The sequence below is a fragment of the Nyctereutes procyonoides genome, unplaced genomic scaffold (genome assembly GCF_905146905.1).
Source record: "Nyctereutes procyonoides isolate TBG_1078 unplaced genomic scaffold, NYPRO_anot_genome, whole genome shotgun sequence".
In the NCBI taxonomy this organism is placed as follows: domain Eukaryota; kingdom Metazoa; phylum Chordata; class Mammalia; order Carnivora; family Canidae; genus Nyctereutes; species Nyctereutes procyonoides.
The window spans coordinates 34619582-34636885 of record NW_026575048.1 but is presented as its reverse complement, the minus strand read 5'-3'; the positions used below and the strand labels follow the sequence as shown (position 1 = coordinate 34636885).

Sequence of the window (17304 nt, the reverse complement as noted above, 5' to 3'; positions counted from 1 at the left end):
GGAGATTTCTCTGGATGTGCCCCTCCCTTAAGGCAGGGAGCTGGCGGGGAGCCCTGTCAACACCCAGAATGCCCTCTGCCACAGGAGGCACTTGGGGGATATTAGGGAGGGTGCAGGTGGGAAAGGCCTGGCCTGGGACTTCATCGGTGTGGGGAGGATGTATGGGGTCTAGGGGCTTGTCTGCCAGCTTCTCTGCCCAGGTCCTGTGGAAGTGGAGAGTGTGATGGGGCCATCAGCCCAGCCTCAGTGGACCTGGTTGGCCCTAGAACTGGCATGCGCCAAGCTAGTGAGTGAGCGGGGGAGTCAGCTTCCCATCCATTAGGCCCATGGCCCAGGCTGCTAATGCCGAGCGGACATTCTGCTCTCATCCCTGGTATCCACTTAGGCATCGTTAATATTTTACACCGCATAGCCAGGGGATCAATGTCTCATTTATAGCTCAGTGTTTATGAGCAGTCATTGAAGCTTTCCCAGGGAAGATGCTCAGGAGCACCAGGGGAAACTGAGGCAGGGAAGGAGGGGTGGACCAGCCTCAGGAAGACCCTCCATATGGCTTCCTTTGCTTGCCCGCTTCTCTATCCCCCTATCTATCTCACATCTGGTACCCTGTACGTACCCCGCTCCAAGAACACATCCTAAGGAGCCATCAGAGCCTGTGACACAGGCCAGCCCTTGTCTCACTTGATCCTTTACAAGCCCCTCCCTGGAGAGGCTGGCTTGTCATCCCCATTTTAGGAAACAGGCTTAGAGAGGTTAATGTACTTTTAACCAGACCGTTGATTGAGGATTAGTGGCAACTAGCTGGGACCTACAGGCTAGACTTCACTCAGCTCGTAAAGTGTGTAAATTAGAGTACAGGAGGGGTTTGAGCCTTTCTAGACTTAACACACTTTAGCAACTCATGTGCTGCCACAGAGCCATGCTCTCTGGCGATCCTTGGCGTCTCTGCTTAGAACTCTTGCTTTGGTCAGTGGAGGCTCACCACATGCCCACTTAAATGCAATTGAAAGCTGTGCATTTACAGTTCTTTAAAAATATCTCCAATAACTCAGACCTTTAACCAGGTGTGTTAAATACTGAGGTGGAACCACACAGGCCAGAAGAAACCCAGCAGCCTCTCTCCCCTCCTCTTCCACTGGAAACCGTGCGGTATGCTGCGCCGCGACAGCTCTGGAACCCAGGAGACCTGGGCTGCACCTGCGCCCCTTCCCTAGTCCACCCTCTAGGTCTTGGTTTCCTTAACTGGAAAGTGGGCAAGAGAAAGCCCACCGGGGCGGCCCTTAAGGATTACAAGTAAACATAAAGGCTTGGTTCCTGTATGCCAGCTCCAGAGGGACCCTTGGCCGTGCACGCTCCGCCTCTCCCCTCCCCCCCCCCCCCCCCCCCCGGGCACCAAGCTCTGTGCCTGGGGCACAGAACACATTCAGCATTTGTTGAACGAATGACCGAGTGGGTAGCAGGGCTTATGATGGAAGCTACTAGTGCTCGGGCCCTAGGTCCAAGCAGGCGTGGAGCGGGGCTGGATTTCCCCTCCACTTAGGCAGCGGGAGCGGGAGAACTGGAGAACTCGGCGTGCCAAGCAGCCCCTGCTTCCCGCCCTCTAAGCCCCGGGCGCGGGCGAGGACGCCTGCTGAGAGCCGTGCCCGCCGGAGGGCAGCAGAGAGCCGCGACTCCCGCCTCGGGTCCGCGAGTTCGCGGACTTGGGAGGGTTCCCGGGCTCCGCCCTGCCACGCCCACTCCTCTCGCTTGGCTTTCTCCTTCCTCTCCGACCCAGCGCCCCCGGGCTGGAAGGGAGCGGTCCACAAGCGAGTTGGCGCTCCTGGGCACTGCCCGCGCGTTGCACCTGGCATCCCTTTAGCTCTTTCCTACAGCCGGAAAGGCAGGCATGCACCAGTCCCTCCGTGTGGAGGAGGAGTCTGCAAGTCCGTGACTCGACCAAGGTCATGCTGCAGAATCAGGGGTGGAACTCGGTTCCGTAGTCTCTAATGCCAAAGCCCACACGTCTCCAAAAGCCTGGCGCGCACGTGCGTTTCCGGAACTGGATAACTTTGGATACCAACTTTTTTCATTTGCATCGGGGGCCAGACCAGGGCCAAGTTCAGTCTCGAGCGGAGAGCTGACGGTGCGGGAAATACCCCGGGGCGAGAGGGTTTCCCCGATCCCCCAAGGCCGGCTCCGCGCTGGCGGGCGGGGCGATGCGCGGTGGGGGCGGGCTCCGCACCCCTCAGCCCGGAGTCTGGAGCCCCGACTCCCTTCCTCTCTGGTCCCCGGCCCCCTCCCCAGCCACTCCCCAGCCACTCCGCCCTGCACCGGTAGGTGGAGGTAACCGCCGGCCGCGCGGCCTCCCGGGGGCGGGCTGGGTGGCGGTGGCCGAGCGCCAGGCGCGGTCGGGGGGCTGGGCCGCGCGGGGCGGGGCCACCTCCCTCCGCCCCTTCCCGGGCTGGCGCGGGGGGGCCGCAGGGGACGCCTCCTCGGGTGGTCGCCGCGCCTAGGCCAATGAGCGCGCGGGGAGCCGCGATGGAGGCTGGGGCGGCCGGGAGCGCCCGGGACCCCCGCCGCCGCCGCGCCCCCGCGCCCCCGCGCCCGCGGGGCTGGAGAGGGGGCGAAAGAGGCGCGGCGCCCGCGCCGGCCATGGAGGCGTCTCTGGCCCGCGTCGGCCGCCCGAGCTGCGCTCCGCGCCGCCGCCGCCGCGCCTCGAAGTTTGCCGGCTGACTCGGAAAGTTGCGCTCGGGCTCTGCCGCCGCGCCGCGTCCACTCCCGGCCTGCCCAGTCCGCCGCCGCCCTCCGCGGGGCCGCGGCCCGGTCCACACCCGCAGCCCCGCCTGCCGGGGGATGTGAGCCGCGGCCTCCCCCAGAGGCCGGGCGGGCTGCACCGGCCCCGGCGCCTCCCGAGGCTCGCGCGGGCGAGGGGCACGGCCCGGCCCCAGGAGCTCGGGTCGCCATGGGCATCCAGGGCATGGAGCTGTGCGCCATGGCCGTGGTGGTGCTGCTGTTCATCGCCGTCCTCAAGCAGTTCGGCATCCTGGAGCCCATGTCCATGGAAGGTAACGCGTGGCCCCGCGCGCTCCGCCGGGCCCCCAGTGCGCAGGGAGGGAGCCGCAGTCGCGCTCCGGGGCACGGGTCCGCGGGTCTGGCCCGGGCGGCCCTGCACCGGCCGCCTTGGCCGCCGTCCCCTCGGACTCCCGAGGGCTGGTCCAGGACTAAGCGGACGGAGGTCAGGGGCTCCGAGGGGCCTCCGAGGGGCTCCGAGGAGCTCCAGAGGGGCCGGAGCTGCGGCGCTTGGGGGTGGGCGTGAGCTAGATGCCTGGTGACACCCTGAGCCACCCTAGGCCTGCGGGTCCTGGCCGCCCCGGGTGAGCATAGCCAGCTTGGGCCTCCCGTTGGCGGGAGGTGGCTCAGGGTGAGGATGACTGGAAGGATCTTCATCCCAGGGTGAAGATGGTGGCAAGTGATAAGAGACCTCAGCCACATCATGGGACTGCCCCTTTCGCTTCCACCCGCATCCCTAGGCAAGGCTCAGGCCCACGGGATCAGTAACCAAATCCTCAGGCGCCACATTTCTGTCCCAATAAAATATTAACTGAGGAGACAGACCTGCTCTTAAGTCAGACAGTGGACAGCCTCCCTGGGACCCCTGAGAGGCACCCTGGGAGCTGCTTCCCAACCTTGGATACCTCCCTAAGACTTCCGAGCAGGTTAGGAGGAGGAGCCCCTCTAGGGCACACCCATTCTGAAGGGGACCTTGACCCACTGGGATGTAACTCCCCCTCTACCCAGTTCCCCGGAGGCAGTTGCAGCCCCTACCTCTGTACTGTGCAGACGGGCTGGCCTGTCCTGTGCCTGTTACCTATGCTCCCTTGCTGTCCTCTCAGGGGAGGATGGGCTTCCTGCCTGCCTCAGCACTCTGCTGACCTTGCCAGGCTCCTGCTCCTGGGACTGAAACCCAGAGGTCTAGGCAGGAGAGGAGGGAAGAACGTGTCCTTGCCTCTGAACTGCCTGGCATCCCCTCCAGCCTGAGGATGTGCCCCAAACCCCTGCCAAGGGCTACCAAGGACGGGAAGGGGCACAGGGCCTGGAAGCAAGGCCCTTCCTCCATTTTGCCTTTGGAACCTAAAGCAGACTCTTTACCTGACGTCCATGACTGTGTGCCCCTAAGAAGCCATCAGGCTCCACACCTCTTCTGGATGAGTTCTCCTGCCCAGAGAGAAGAGACATATTCAAGGTGGTTCTGAGAGGTACCACTGTAAGCTTTAAGTTTTACTTGGAGAGGAAAATTGCCCAAGCGAGGCCTGTGCTTGTCTGGATGCTGACCCTGACTGGGGAATCCAGCACAGGGGATTTGTTGGGAAACGGATTTGCTTGGGATGAGGTAGAGGGATAAGCATCCTGCACTACTGTGCCCCTGAGGACCTATGCCTCCCATAGGGCACTAGTCTGTCCTGTAACCCCTCTCCTTTGCCCATGTGAAGTCTGTGATGGGTGTGAGGAGTGGTTGGTACTCAGGGAAGCCATGGCCCCTAATGGATCTTCCCCATTTCCTGGCCCCTCTCGGGCCACCAAGGGGCTGAGAGCACTCATGGCCTCATTCTACTTGGTACTGCAAAACCTTCCTGAGTGAGCCAGTTCCCTCACAGGGCTGGGCCTATGAAATGTGCTGTTGTGATTTCTAAGGAAAGGGGATTTCTTTACAAGGTGGCTGGTATGCACAAGACTACAGATGCTGGATTCAACCTTCTAAAAAACCCACTTGGGGCTCTACTGAGTTTCTCTTTGCTGGTGCAGTTGCCCACTTGGGCCCCCTTGGAGTTCTGATGTCTTGATGTAGTGGGAGGAGTGTAGAGCCTCAGTGTCAGCCAGGTCTTAGCTGGGATCCTGTCACTCACACATGCTGGCTGGATAAGCTCCCTTCACCTTTCTGAGCCTCAATTTCATTACCTGTAAAGTGGGCTGTGTGGCAGACTTATAGCACCATTCTTGGCGTATAAGAGCACAAACTTTGTGAACCATTGACATCATGAGTGATTAGCAATGGAGTGATTACGCGTAGTGACAGGACTGATTCATGGTCGAAAACATTCTCTCACTCAAATGGGCCTCCTTTCCTGCATCAGAGGGAGGGAGTTATAAGTTCCAGTGTTCCATGTTGACGGGAAGTGGTGTCCTTTAAGTAAGTGCCTGGCAGGCCCATTGGCCAGGCAGCATCTGAGGGTCAGTGTCTGAGGGAGCCCAGGCCTTGCGGCCCTAGCCTGGTTGGGAGCTGGTACTGAGGGAAGAGAGCTGGTGCCCGGCTCCCCGCAGGCATGCGTGGATTCAGTCGTGTGTCTCCTGTCCTCCCGGAGCCTCCGTAGTTCCCATCTGTGAGCCGCCAGGGTTATGATGCCCCTGGGATTGTTAGGAACTAATGGATCTGGGTTCTAGGCATGCAGCCTTCTAGAAGTACATGCAGAGGCTGAAAGGCCCTCTGTCTGCTTCTGGGTGACTCCGTGGGGCAGTTCCAGCCTGGTTTGGCCACTAGCTTACCAAGTGACTTTGGTGCATTAAACATTCTTAAGCCTTAATTTCCTTATCTGTAGAATGAGGACAAAAGAATATGTTCTGCTATCTGCTTCACAGGGGTGTGGTGAACTAAAGCACTGCACAACTTAAAAGCTGAACTCAAGTCTAAGGGACTCACAGGGTGGGTGGGGCACACAGGTACAAAGTGACTCGGGGCTGGTAACCCTTGGTGCTTGTCTGCAAGCCCTGACACCAGACCTTTTTGTCTACATCTGTGCCCAAGGCTTGACTTTGGTCACTGCCTCTTATCTCAGTTCACATTTCCTAAGTTCTAGACGAGTAGCTCTCAACTGAGGGCAGTTTTGCTCTCCAGTGGAAATTTGGTAACGTCTGAAGACATTTTTGATCATCACAGTTGGGGAGAGGGTACTATGGGCATCTAGCAGGTAGAGGCCAGCAATGCTGCTAAACATCCCACGGTGAACAGGATGGCCCCTACAAGAAAGAACGATTAGGCCCCAATGTCAGTAGGGAGGTTGAGAAACCTTGTTCTGGAAGGAGCACTGGGAGCTAGGTGGCCAGGAGCTAGAACAGCTGCTTCTCAGCCCTGACTTACCGACATGCTGTCATTAACTTGGACAAGTCACTTTTCTTACCTGAGCTCTGTTAGCTCATCTGTAATGGGATGTTGGAGGGGAGGTACCATCTCGCCTGGGAACAATCCCTGACCCTCCTGGCTCCCTGCCCCTGTGGCTTGGGTTAGGTGATGCTCTTCTGAGATTTTCTGCGTCCACATCCTCACCCCACCTGGGCTTTCTGAGGGGGTCAGTGACTTGTGTGTATACACTTGTGACCCTAGAGTGTGCCTATCACTCCCTGGTAAACAGCGGGTATTGAGTAAGTGTAAATTATATGCCATCACCAGCATACATTCTCTGGGCACCCTTTGTGTGCCAGGCTGTATGAGACCCCACCAGGAGCACAAGTAATGCAGAGTCTTGGCCCTCCCCTTAGGATACCCCTGGGCAGATGCCCTCTGAGGGGAGGACCCTCTGGCTGGGGGTGGGAACAGGGAGGTGGAATTGTGACAGTGGGTGTGTAGGTGGGTGAAGAGACAGAGGCGTGAAGAGGAGAATGGGGGGTGCCCAGGTGGAGGTATGCATGGCCAGCCCGACCCACCAGCCCTCCGCAGTGGCCCTCTGTGCACAGCTGCCTGCAGAGCCCTGGCAAGCACAGGTGGCCTGGGAACCTGCACGATCCGCAGCTGACTCCGGGCTCCAAGCAAGGCCCAAGGGGGTGGCAGTTACTCCTAATCTTTCTCTTGCTCATCTTCTCCATCCAGCACCCTCTTCTGCCTTTGCTGAGGCCTGCGGATACTACATATCCTGGCTGCCCTTTCTCTTGGCAGGGTCTCCCATGCTCTATAACCTGCAAGTCCCTTGGCCTAGGTGGCCTCTAGGCAGTTTCCAGATCTGATGCTGATGGCAGTGGCAGCAGCCCACATCTAGTGAGTTCTCTCCTGGGGTGTATTGTAATCTTGTCCTCAACAGCAGGCCCATTCTAGAGATGAGGAAGCTGAGGCTCTGGGAGGCTAAGTCACTAAACTGAGGTTACCCAGCCAGAGAGTGGCAGAGCCAGGAATTTTACAAACTCCAGCACACCTGTCCTGGATGCCTCTCTAACTCCACACCACCGAGGAGCCATAGACATGTCCCAGCCTCTTACAGCACGTGTGTCAGCAACCCAGAGCGGAGACAGCTGCCTGGGTACAAATCCAAAGTGTCCCTCGTTGAGCCTAAGTGTGTGGCTGTGTGCAAACTCGTAAAGCAATGCCCAGCACAGAGTAAGCACTTTATAAGTATTACCTCTTGTTACTTCTTGCCAAAAATGCCCTGGCTCCAGTTCCCCCCAGTGTCATACATCACTACCGTGTACTAGAAGTTAGTGGGAGAGGCGGATTCACTTGACAGGTCCTTCGTCGTGATAGGCGGACTTCCTTATGTGCTCTGTGAGGTCCTCCCAACTGGATGGCCGGAGACTCCTGGGGTTGGGCCCTGGGAAAGGGAAGGGGAGAGGTGGGCTCCAGGTGGGTGGCTTCTGCGGGGTAGGGAGGTGGTCTGGAGCTGATCCTGAGCCTGATGCTGCTGTAGGATGGGGGACTTGGGCAAAGCCCCTACCCTGCCCCCCCCCCGAGTGCCTCAGCTGTGGTGTATCTAGTGGTTTCATAGCCCCTTAGCCATGGAATCTCGGACAGAGTCTTAAATAGAAGCCCAGTACCACTGACAGAAGAGGTACTGCTAGCATTGGAAGGGGAATCTTGCCCTGCAGTGGTCCCTGAGGCTCCTCGGGGGGACCTCCAGGTCTAGGGGTCACCTGACCAGCAGGGGCTATCAGGGCTGACATCTGCCAGCCAGGTAGGAGGGATTGGAGCCAGCCAGTGTGGACAGCACTGTGAAAGAGTTTTGCTGCGATGGGGAACTGGGATGGGTGCTGGCTGGCAAGCAAGAAGGTGCAAGAGAAGGTCTTATAGCCGCTTCCAGGGGAGCCTGGCAAAGGTGAAGGCAGCCCAGGGGCCTTCACCAGGCTCATGCACTCAGGAGGCAAAAAAAAAATGCCTCTCACCCAGTACCTGGTACATCTTTGATTTGGAACCACCTTTTCCAAGTCCCTACAGGTGCGTCCTGCCCAGAAGGGGCCATGTGGCATGGGGTCAGGATCAAGGACTGGAACTTCAGCTCCCTGGGAGGAGAGCCCAGTTTGTGATTTGTCAGGTTGTTGTATAACTTGGAGACATTCTGCTTTAGAACGCCAACAATAACAACAATTTTTTAAGAACAAATTTTTAAAAGCCTCATGCTTTCACTCCTTTAACAAAATATTTGTTTGATGGAGAGGTTAAATCTTTGTTGCTGAGCCCTGGTTATCAGTGATGGGGGGTAAATAGTGTCCAGGACAAGCCTCTGGAAGGGCGAGAGGAAGGCTGAGCCCAGGGAGAGGTGAAAGGGAGACAGGAGAAGCAGGCTAACTTCCCAATCTGGCCAAGTACAGCTCCTCAGGGGTTGGAGGAAAGCTGTAGAAAATGCTTGTTTAGATCCATTAATCACCAGACCCCCCTGTAATTGCAGAGGGCGATGTGACACCCCTGGCAGGTCCTAAGAGGTCTGGCTGCATCTCTGCTGAAACAAAGCAGGGGGATAAGCCTGGGATTTCTCTTGTGGATGAGCCAGGAGAGGTCTCCAGTGTCCCCTGAGAGCACATGGGGTGCCTGGCATTGGGCCAGACGCTGTGGGAGTCAAGATGAAGAAGCCAGGTCCCCTGTACCTAAGACAGTTCCAGACAGTTCCAGTTCCTTGGTACATATGTGTGTAGAGGGAGTGAAAAGAAAGTGGGAGTTGAGGTGGAGGTAAGGGGGTGAAATCTCCCTTCTTCTTCTTGTAAGACCACCAATCCTATTGGATGAGTGCCGCCCCCTAGGACTTCATCTTACCATAATTACCTCCCAAGCTGTATCTCCAAATATAGTCACATTGGCTTAAGGCTTCAACATACGAATTTTGGGGAGATACAACTCAGTCCATAGCACCCGTAAACATAGAAGTATGCATCTGGCGGGGAATCATAGCCAAATGAAGAAAAGTAGAACAGAGATGAGAGAGAGATAGGCTTGGTGGGGGGTGGCACCTCAGAGGAGGTAACATTTGAACAGATGAAGGAGGTGTGGGTTCTGAGGGAAAAGCAGTTGAGTGAGAGAGGATAGCAACTGGGGGCCCTGCAGAGGGAGTGTGGTGGGCTGGAGGGGTGCAAGGGGCCAGAATGCCTGGAGCAGAGGGAGCACAGGCAGAGACATGAAAGATGAGGTCAGAGCTGGGCCGGGGAAGGGGCCTGGGGGTAGCATGCATTTATTGGCTATTTACTGTTGGGTTTTTTTTTTTAAGATTTTATTTATTTATTCATGAGAGACCCAGAGAGAGGCAGAGACATAGGCAGAAGGAGAAGCAGGCTCCCTGCGGAGAGCCCGATGCAGGACTGGATCCTGGGACCCCAGGATCATGACCTGAGCCGAAGGCAGGTGCTTAACCACTGAGCCACCCAGGTTATTGGTTATTTTTATATTCAGAGCTTGGGGGAGGTTGAACAGAGGAATGCACAGGACATGTTTTCAGCAGCTTCCTTCAGCACTATTTGCAAACTAGACCTAGGGGACCCAGGGCAGAAGCAGGGCAACACGCCAGAAGAGCTGATGGAGCCTTGGACCAGCGTGGGGCCAGTGGAAGTAGCAGAAGGTCTAGAGGTGAGGTGCATATTGAGAGTTAGAGCTGGCTGGCCACACGTGTGGGTTGAGCGCTGGGAGGAAGGTCTGTGCCCAGAGTTTTGGCCTAAGCTCCCGACAGGATGGAGTTGCCGTCCCCTGAGCTGGGGAAGGCTGTGGGTGGAACAGGTTCTGGGAGGAAGATCAGGAGCTCAGTTTGGAAATGCTCCATTTGAGAACCACCTAGACATCCAAGTGCAGATGGCAAGCAGGCGAGTGAGTCTGGAGCTGCGGGCAAAGTTAGCCCACATTCCCCAAAGGAGACTTGACTTTTAAAGTAGCTTTCAGATTTTGCAGATTTAATAAATGTTACCTTTTTTTTCCTTGTTGTTCTCAGATGTGTTTTTCATGCTAATTATTTTGAACACCTCTTTGTGTACCTATCACCTTTTTCAGTTTGCTCATCTCTAACTTGCCCATGTATATCCTTCAGCCATTTCTTTTGGGATTGCTGTCTTTTTCTTATCTTCCAAATGTCCTATTTTGTCCAGACCAGAGGTATATTCTCTCTCTCTCTCATTTTCTCTTGCTCTGGGTACTTAAAAATTTTTATTATTATTTTTTAAATTTTTATTTATTTATTAGAGAGAGAATGAGCTCAAGTGGGGGAGGAGCGCAGAGGGAGAGGACCTCAAGCATACTCCATTCTGAGTGCAGTGCCCCACACGGGGCTTGATCTCACAATCCTGAGATCACCACCTGAGCCTAAATCAAGAGCCTGACACTCAACTGACTGAGCCACTCAGGCGCCCCTCTAATTACTTTTAAACATTTTAGTTAACCTCTAACAAATTCAAATATACATTTGATACATATATTAAAAAGAATAATAAACACTAATGAGCTACCTTCCCCACCCCCAGAACTAGGACCCCACCAGCCTGCCTCTCTCTGAGTTTCTCCCCTCCCACCCCACAGAGATTACCACTAGCCAGATTTGCACCTGTGGGTACTGGATTTTTGTTCTTATGTATAATTTTATTTCTTACTATCCCTCCCTACAAATTATTTGGTTATTCTTGGATTTGAATTTTGCAATAAACGGAATCACACTGGTCTCCTAGGACTGGTTTTTCATCCAACAATCTGTTTCTAGGACACATCCATATTGCTGTGTGTTATGGTTCACTCACTGCTATAGGACATTTCATCCAGTGGATGGCCCACAGTCTATTTATCTGCTTTATTATCAGCGAGCAAGTTGATTCAAGCTACTGTTATTGTAGAGTGTTGGGGTGGTGGCTCTTCTGCAAGTCTCCTGGGCATTGTTTCTCTAGCACTCTGTCTAGGGGAGGGTTACCTCACGTAGGGTATGCAGATGTGTGCAGCATTAGAATGAAAATGCAAATACTTCCCCACTGTGCCTGCTTGTATCAGTTATGCATGCGCCCTAGCATACTGAAAAGTTACCGTTGTGCCTGGGTGGCTCAGTCAGTTAGGCATCTGCCTTTGGCTCAGGTCATGGTCCTGGGGTCCTGGGATGGAGCCCCATGTGCTCAGCAGGAAGTCTGCTTTTCCCTCTCCCTCTTCTCCTTACCCCCTGAAAGTACTCTCACTTGCCCTGTCTCTCTCTCTCAAATGAATAAATTTAAAAATCTTAAAAAAAAAATTTACCATTGATTTCCTTCCTCTCCCCAGCCAGCACTTAGCATTGGTCAGCCTTCTAATTTCATTTTATTATTTCCTGCCGATCTGGCTGTTGCATTTTCAATGTAATTTGCATTTTCCTTTTTATTAATGAGGTTGAGCCATCTTTCACACATTTATTCATCTTTCCCAGTTTCCTTTTTTGATGATTACTCTAGATATTCTTCTTTTGACTATTTTAAACACTGTACACTGTCTTCTCCCATTCTGCTGAGTGTCTAGAACTGTTCACGCTGCCCTTTTTTGAATAGAAATCTTTGATTGTGATGTAATCAAATTCATAAATTTTTTTCCTTGATGGTTTGAACTTTTGAAGCTTGAAGAAATCTTTCCCCATCCTTAGGTAAGCAAGAGATTCTTTTACATTTTAACTCTATAACTTACCTTTCACATTTGGGTCTCTAGTTTATCTAGAGCCCACTTTTGCATGTGGCATAAGAAAGGGATCCAGGGGGTATCTGGGTGGCTCAGTGGTTGAGCATTTGCCTTTGGCTCAGGTCATGAACCCCAGGTCCTGGGATCAAGTCTGCATCGGGCTCCCTGCATGGAGTCTACTGTTCCCCTCTGCCTATGCCTCTGCCTCTCTCTCATTGTCTCTAATGAATAAATAAATAAAATCTTTTAAAAAGGGAGGGTATCCAGTTTTCTATGCTGAGCCAGTTTTCCTAAAACCACCTACTAGACAATTTGAGACTTCCACAAATCTTCTGTGATGTTCCTGCTATACCTCAGTCTCTTTGAGCTCTCTGGTCTGTTTTTTGGTGTGTTTGTCTGTTCTTATACCAGCCACACAACTTTTTATTATAGTGACTATGTATATGTATTAGCATTTCATAGGGGAAAAATCCTTCTTTTCCTTTCTAGATTTTTATGGATTTTTGTTCCTCCATATACATTTCAGAGTAATTTTATCAAGGTCCTCAAAAAGCCCAACTGGATTTTTAATTGAGATTGTGTGGAATTTACAGATTCCTGTGGGGGAGAAGTGGCATCTTTATATTATGTGGTCCTATCTAAGATGGAATGTCTCATTTATTCAGATTACCTTTCTATATAGAAACCCTTTGAGTTTTGGTTAATACTTAGATAGTTTTGAGTTTTTATTGCTATCATGAATTGGTATATTTTTAATTATATTTTATAGGTGGTTATTACTAGGGTAGAAAATTGCTATTGATTTTTGTAAATTAATCTTATGTCTGGCAACCTTACTAACTCTCATGTATATTAATTCTTTTGGTCCCTGTAGGGACCAAACATCTACAAGTAATGTTAGTTTTATCCTTTACTTCCCAATTATAATATTATTTCTTTCTTTCTTGAAATTTCCTTAGAGCATTGGCAGGATATCAACTAGTGGTGATTGTAGCCAACCTTGGGCAGTCCCAAATCTTAAAGGGAATGTGTCTAAGCCTCTGACATTCAATCTAATATTTTCTGTAAATAAATATGTAACTTGCAAATATAAGCTACATCAAGTTAAGAAAGTTCCCTTTAATCCTAGTTTTCTTAAAGTTTTTAAACAAGTTTTTAAACTTTCTTAAAGTAAACAAATACTTACAAACAGATGTGAATGTTTATCAAATACCTTTTCTGTATTAAGGTTTTCATGTGATTTTTCCCTCCATAGAAAACCTTGATCATGGTGTACTGGTTTTTAGTACAATTGGATTCAATTAGCTAATATTTTGTTTGAGGTTATATCAAAAGTGAAATGGGCATGTAATTTTCTCTGTTTGCTATTCCAGCTTTATTGAGATATAATTGACATTTAACATTGTATAGGGGCGCCTGGCTCCATTTGTTGAGCATCCAAATCTTGATTTCAACTCAGGTCATGATCTCAGGTTGTGGGATCAATCCCCAAGTGGTGCTCTGCATTCAGATGCAATCTGCTTGGGATTCTCTCCCTCTGCCCCCCAATAAATAAATAACAAAAAATTATATAAATTTATGAAATTATTACTATAATAAGGTTAATTAATGCATCCATAATCTCACATAATTACCCTTTTGTGTGCAGGGGGGTAGTGAGAACATTTAAGATCTATTATTTTAGCAACTTTTAAGTACACAACACAGTATTATTAACTATAGTCAACATGCTTTACATAGACCCCCATAACTTACTCATTTGGTAACTGCAAGTTTGTGCCCTGTGACCAATACCTCCTCATTTCCCCCATCCCTCTTCCCTGGCAACACCAATCTACTCTCTGTGTCTATAAATTTGTTTTTTTTTTAGATTCCACATGTACATGAGATCATATAGTATTTGTCTCTCTATGCCCTGACTTACTTCACTTAGCATTATGCCCTCAAGGTCCATCCAATGTCACTGTAATTTTCATTCTTATATGGCCTTTCTATGATTTAGGAGTCAGGACTACTATATTGATCACTGGCCCAGCAATATGGGGATCACTGATGATTCTTTGAAAAGCATTTTGTGTGGACTGATGGGGTCAGTGCCCCATAGGACTAAGTTCAAGAGAGAATAAGAGATGAAGTAGAGACAGTGAATTAAAGAAGAGAAGAAAGAAATAGCTGGAAGGGACAGTAGGGTCGAGGAAGAAATAGAAGCAAATTTGGGAATTTTTGTTTTATTTTTTGACCCTTAGGGATAGAGGATTAAGTTATTTCATATTCTTTAGTTCGTGGGACATTATCAGTTTTGACCCATTTAAAACCCCTTTCTTATTTTATTTTTTCCCTTTATCCCCCCATTTCCTTCTACTTATTCTAGTTTCTATTTCATTTGTTTCTAATCTACATACAGTAGAGTTCCCTTTTTTTGGTGTCCAGTTCTATGAATTTTGACAAATGCATAGTAATGTAACCACTGCCACAGTCAAGGTATAGAACAATTCCATCACACAAAAGAATCTCTCCTGCTGCCTTTTTTGTCATCTACATGTCCCTTGTGCCACAGCCCCCTGTACCCACTGATAGATTGTCTTTCCCTATGATTTCCGTGATTTTATCTTTTCCAGAGTGTCACTTAAGTAGAGTCATACATTGCATGGTCTGGATTCGTTCACTTAGCTAGTGCGTTTGAGGTCCATCCATGTTGCTGCCTGTATAATAATTGGTTCACCTTTATTGCTGAGTGGTATTCCACTGTATGAATGCGCAACACACTGTTTATCCATTCACTGGTTGAAGGCCATTCCGGTTATTTCCAGCTTTGGGTGATTGCAAATGAAGTTGCTCTACATATTTGCATAAATAGTATTGTGTAACTATAATAGGTTTCGTTTCATTTCGGTACCCAGGAGTAGGAATTCTGGGTTGCATGGCCAAGTGTATGTTTCTAAGAAACTGCCTAACAATGATTTCTAGACAGGCAGTACCATTTTCATTTCCACCAGCAAAGTGTAATGGTTTCAGTTACTCCACATCCTTACCATCCCTTGGTATTGTCAATATTTGTCAGTTAAGTGATTCTAAGAGGTACGTAGTAGTATTTCCTTGCGGTGTTAATTTGTATTTCCACAATTGCAGGTGGTGCTAAGCACCTTTTTATATGCTTGTTTGCCACCTGTAAGTCCTGTAGGTCAAGAGTCTGGATAAAGTTCTTCATATAATCTGGATATATGATTTGCAAATATTTTCTCCTAGTCTGTAGTTTACCTTTTTATCTCTTTTATTTCTTTTTTTTAATAAATTAATTTTTATTGGTGTTCAGTTTACCAACATACAGAATAACACCCAGTGCTCATCCCGTCAAGTGTCCCCCTCAGTGCCCGTCACCCATTCACCCCCACCCCCCGCCCTCCTCCCCCTCCACCACCCCTAGTTTATCTCTTTTATTTCTTGAAGAGTAAAGTTTTGTTATTAAAAAGTACGGCTTATCAAAAAATAAAACCAAATCAAAAGTGCAACTTATCAGTTTTTCTTTTATGGATCATGCTATTGGTATTGTGTCTAAGAACTCTTTTCTTAAACCTAGGCCATAAAGATTTCCTCCTATTTTTTTTCCTGAAAGTTTTATAGTTTTATGTCTTATGTTTAAATCAAATCTGTGCTCTGTTTTGAGTTAATTTTTGTATGAGACGTACGGCCCATGTACCATGGATATATATATACCATACATGGGTTCCTGGCCTATGGCTTGCTTTTTGGGTTTCTTAATAACTTTATTGGTTTTTCCTCTATGTTTGTCTGTTTCTTTTTCACTGATTTTCACTCTTATTTTTATTATCTCCTTTTTTCTAATAACTTTGAGCTTAATTTGCTCCTTTCCTGGATTCTGAAAAGTGTAGATCTAGAAATTTATATCATTGACTTTATATCTTTTTCCATGGTAATGAAGTAATTTAAAGCTCTGAATTTCCCTCTGAGGGCCAGTTTACCTGCATCCAGAAAATTTTGGTATGTTGAATTTATATGATCATTCAGTGCAAAATATTTCAAGACTCTCCTTGTGATTTTCCTTCTCCGACTTATGGGCATATTAGAAGTGTGTTAATTTCCAAGAATTTGGGATTTTTTACCTATCTCGTGTTTTTTTTTTTTTTTTTGGACTTTGATTTAATACCATTGTGGTCAGAGTTTTGCTTTATATTCCAGCATCTGATATATGTGGGAAGCACAGAATGTGCTCCTGAGAAGAATGTGTATCCTAGTTGTTAGGCATAGGGTACTATAAATATTAATTTGATCAAATTCGTTGATAGTGTTTTTCAAATCTTGTGTATCTTTACTTGTACCATTTATTGGGAAAAGGTGTTAAGATCTTCAACCTTAACTGTGGTTTATCTGTTTCTCCTTTTAGTTTTGAATTTTTTTGCTTCACATATTTTAAAGTTGTTATTGGATATATGTATATATTTCATATTGCTCTGTCTTCTTGATGAATTAATCCTTGTATCATTATAAAATGTTCCTCTTTGTCTCTAGTAGTACTCTTTGTCTTGAAGTCTACTTTTTCTATTACTAATAGAGCCACAGCAGTTTTCTTATCCCATTCCACTCTTTCACTTTCCATCTGTTGCTGTGATTTAAGGGTATCCTTTTTATAAGTAGCCTATAGTTGGGTCTTGCTTTTTCATCCACTCTGAAATGTCTGCCTCTTAGTTGAAGTAAGCAACTGATTTTTAACATCCATTTATGCTGCTGTATCCCTTCAATCTCCTGCATGGTCCGTAGTGTGCACCCCCCCCATGTTGTGCCCACCCATCCTGCCTGTGATGGACTCCTGGGAGGTCTCCAGCATCCCTGTCAAAAATACCATTGCCATGAACATCCTTGCACAGCCCCCTGGCTGGCTCAGATTCTATTTGGGATGTTTACCCAGAGTAGACTGGCTGGCTTGCAAGGTTTGCCTATACTTAATTTGACTAAGGATTGCCAGATTTAACAATATGTCCACATGGTGATGGGAATGATCCAGAAGGGAGAGCAAAAAGATGATGAGGAAGGAGGAAAGAGTGGGGAGGCTTGCTGCAGCCACATGCTTGAAACAGTGGGGCTGGGACCCACTGTGCAGGTGGAGGGGTTTACCTCAGCTGGGAACCTGGGCAGTTCATTCCCAGAGAAGGAGGGAAAGCAGTTGTTTGGGCCACTACAGGTAGATGAGTAGATGTCGGGGTGGGAGCTTGCAGTTTTCTTCTGTGGCTTCTGTTTTCTCAGTGATGTAGGAAGCAACCTGACAAAGGATGGGGGTGGAGGCACTGGGAATTAAGAGAGAAGGAAGGTATGAAAAAGTTGTCTTGGAGATCAGGAGCATGGATGGCCCAAGGCAATAGAGCCTGATTGCTGGGCACTTTGCAGGGCATGGTGGCCCTTAGCGAGAGGTAGCGGTACTCGTGGGAGGGGCCTGGGTTCAGGGCAGCCCACCAGGACTCAGT

The 17304-nt window shown here is 49.5% G+C and overlaps 1 protein-coding gene across 2 annotated transcripts in view; it reads left to right on the top strand.

The window, feature by feature from the left end:
- KCNIP3 (potassium voltage-gated channel interacting protein 3) overlaps window positions 1–17304 on the top strand; it is an 82608-nt gene that overhangs the window by 53879 nt on the left and 11425 nt on the right. The window contains exon 1 of one of the 2 annotated variants that reach the window (XM_055327616.1): window positions 2571–3044. The exons of the other annotated variant lie outside the window; for it this stretch is intronic. Within the exon in view, the coding sequence (XP_055183591.1) occupies window positions 2942–3044 (103 nt within the window). The 5' untranslated portion in view covers window positions 2571–2941. Of the gene's footprint in view, window positions 1–2570; window positions 3045–17304 lie in introns of those variants that run through there. 2 annotated transcript variants of the gene reach the window in all.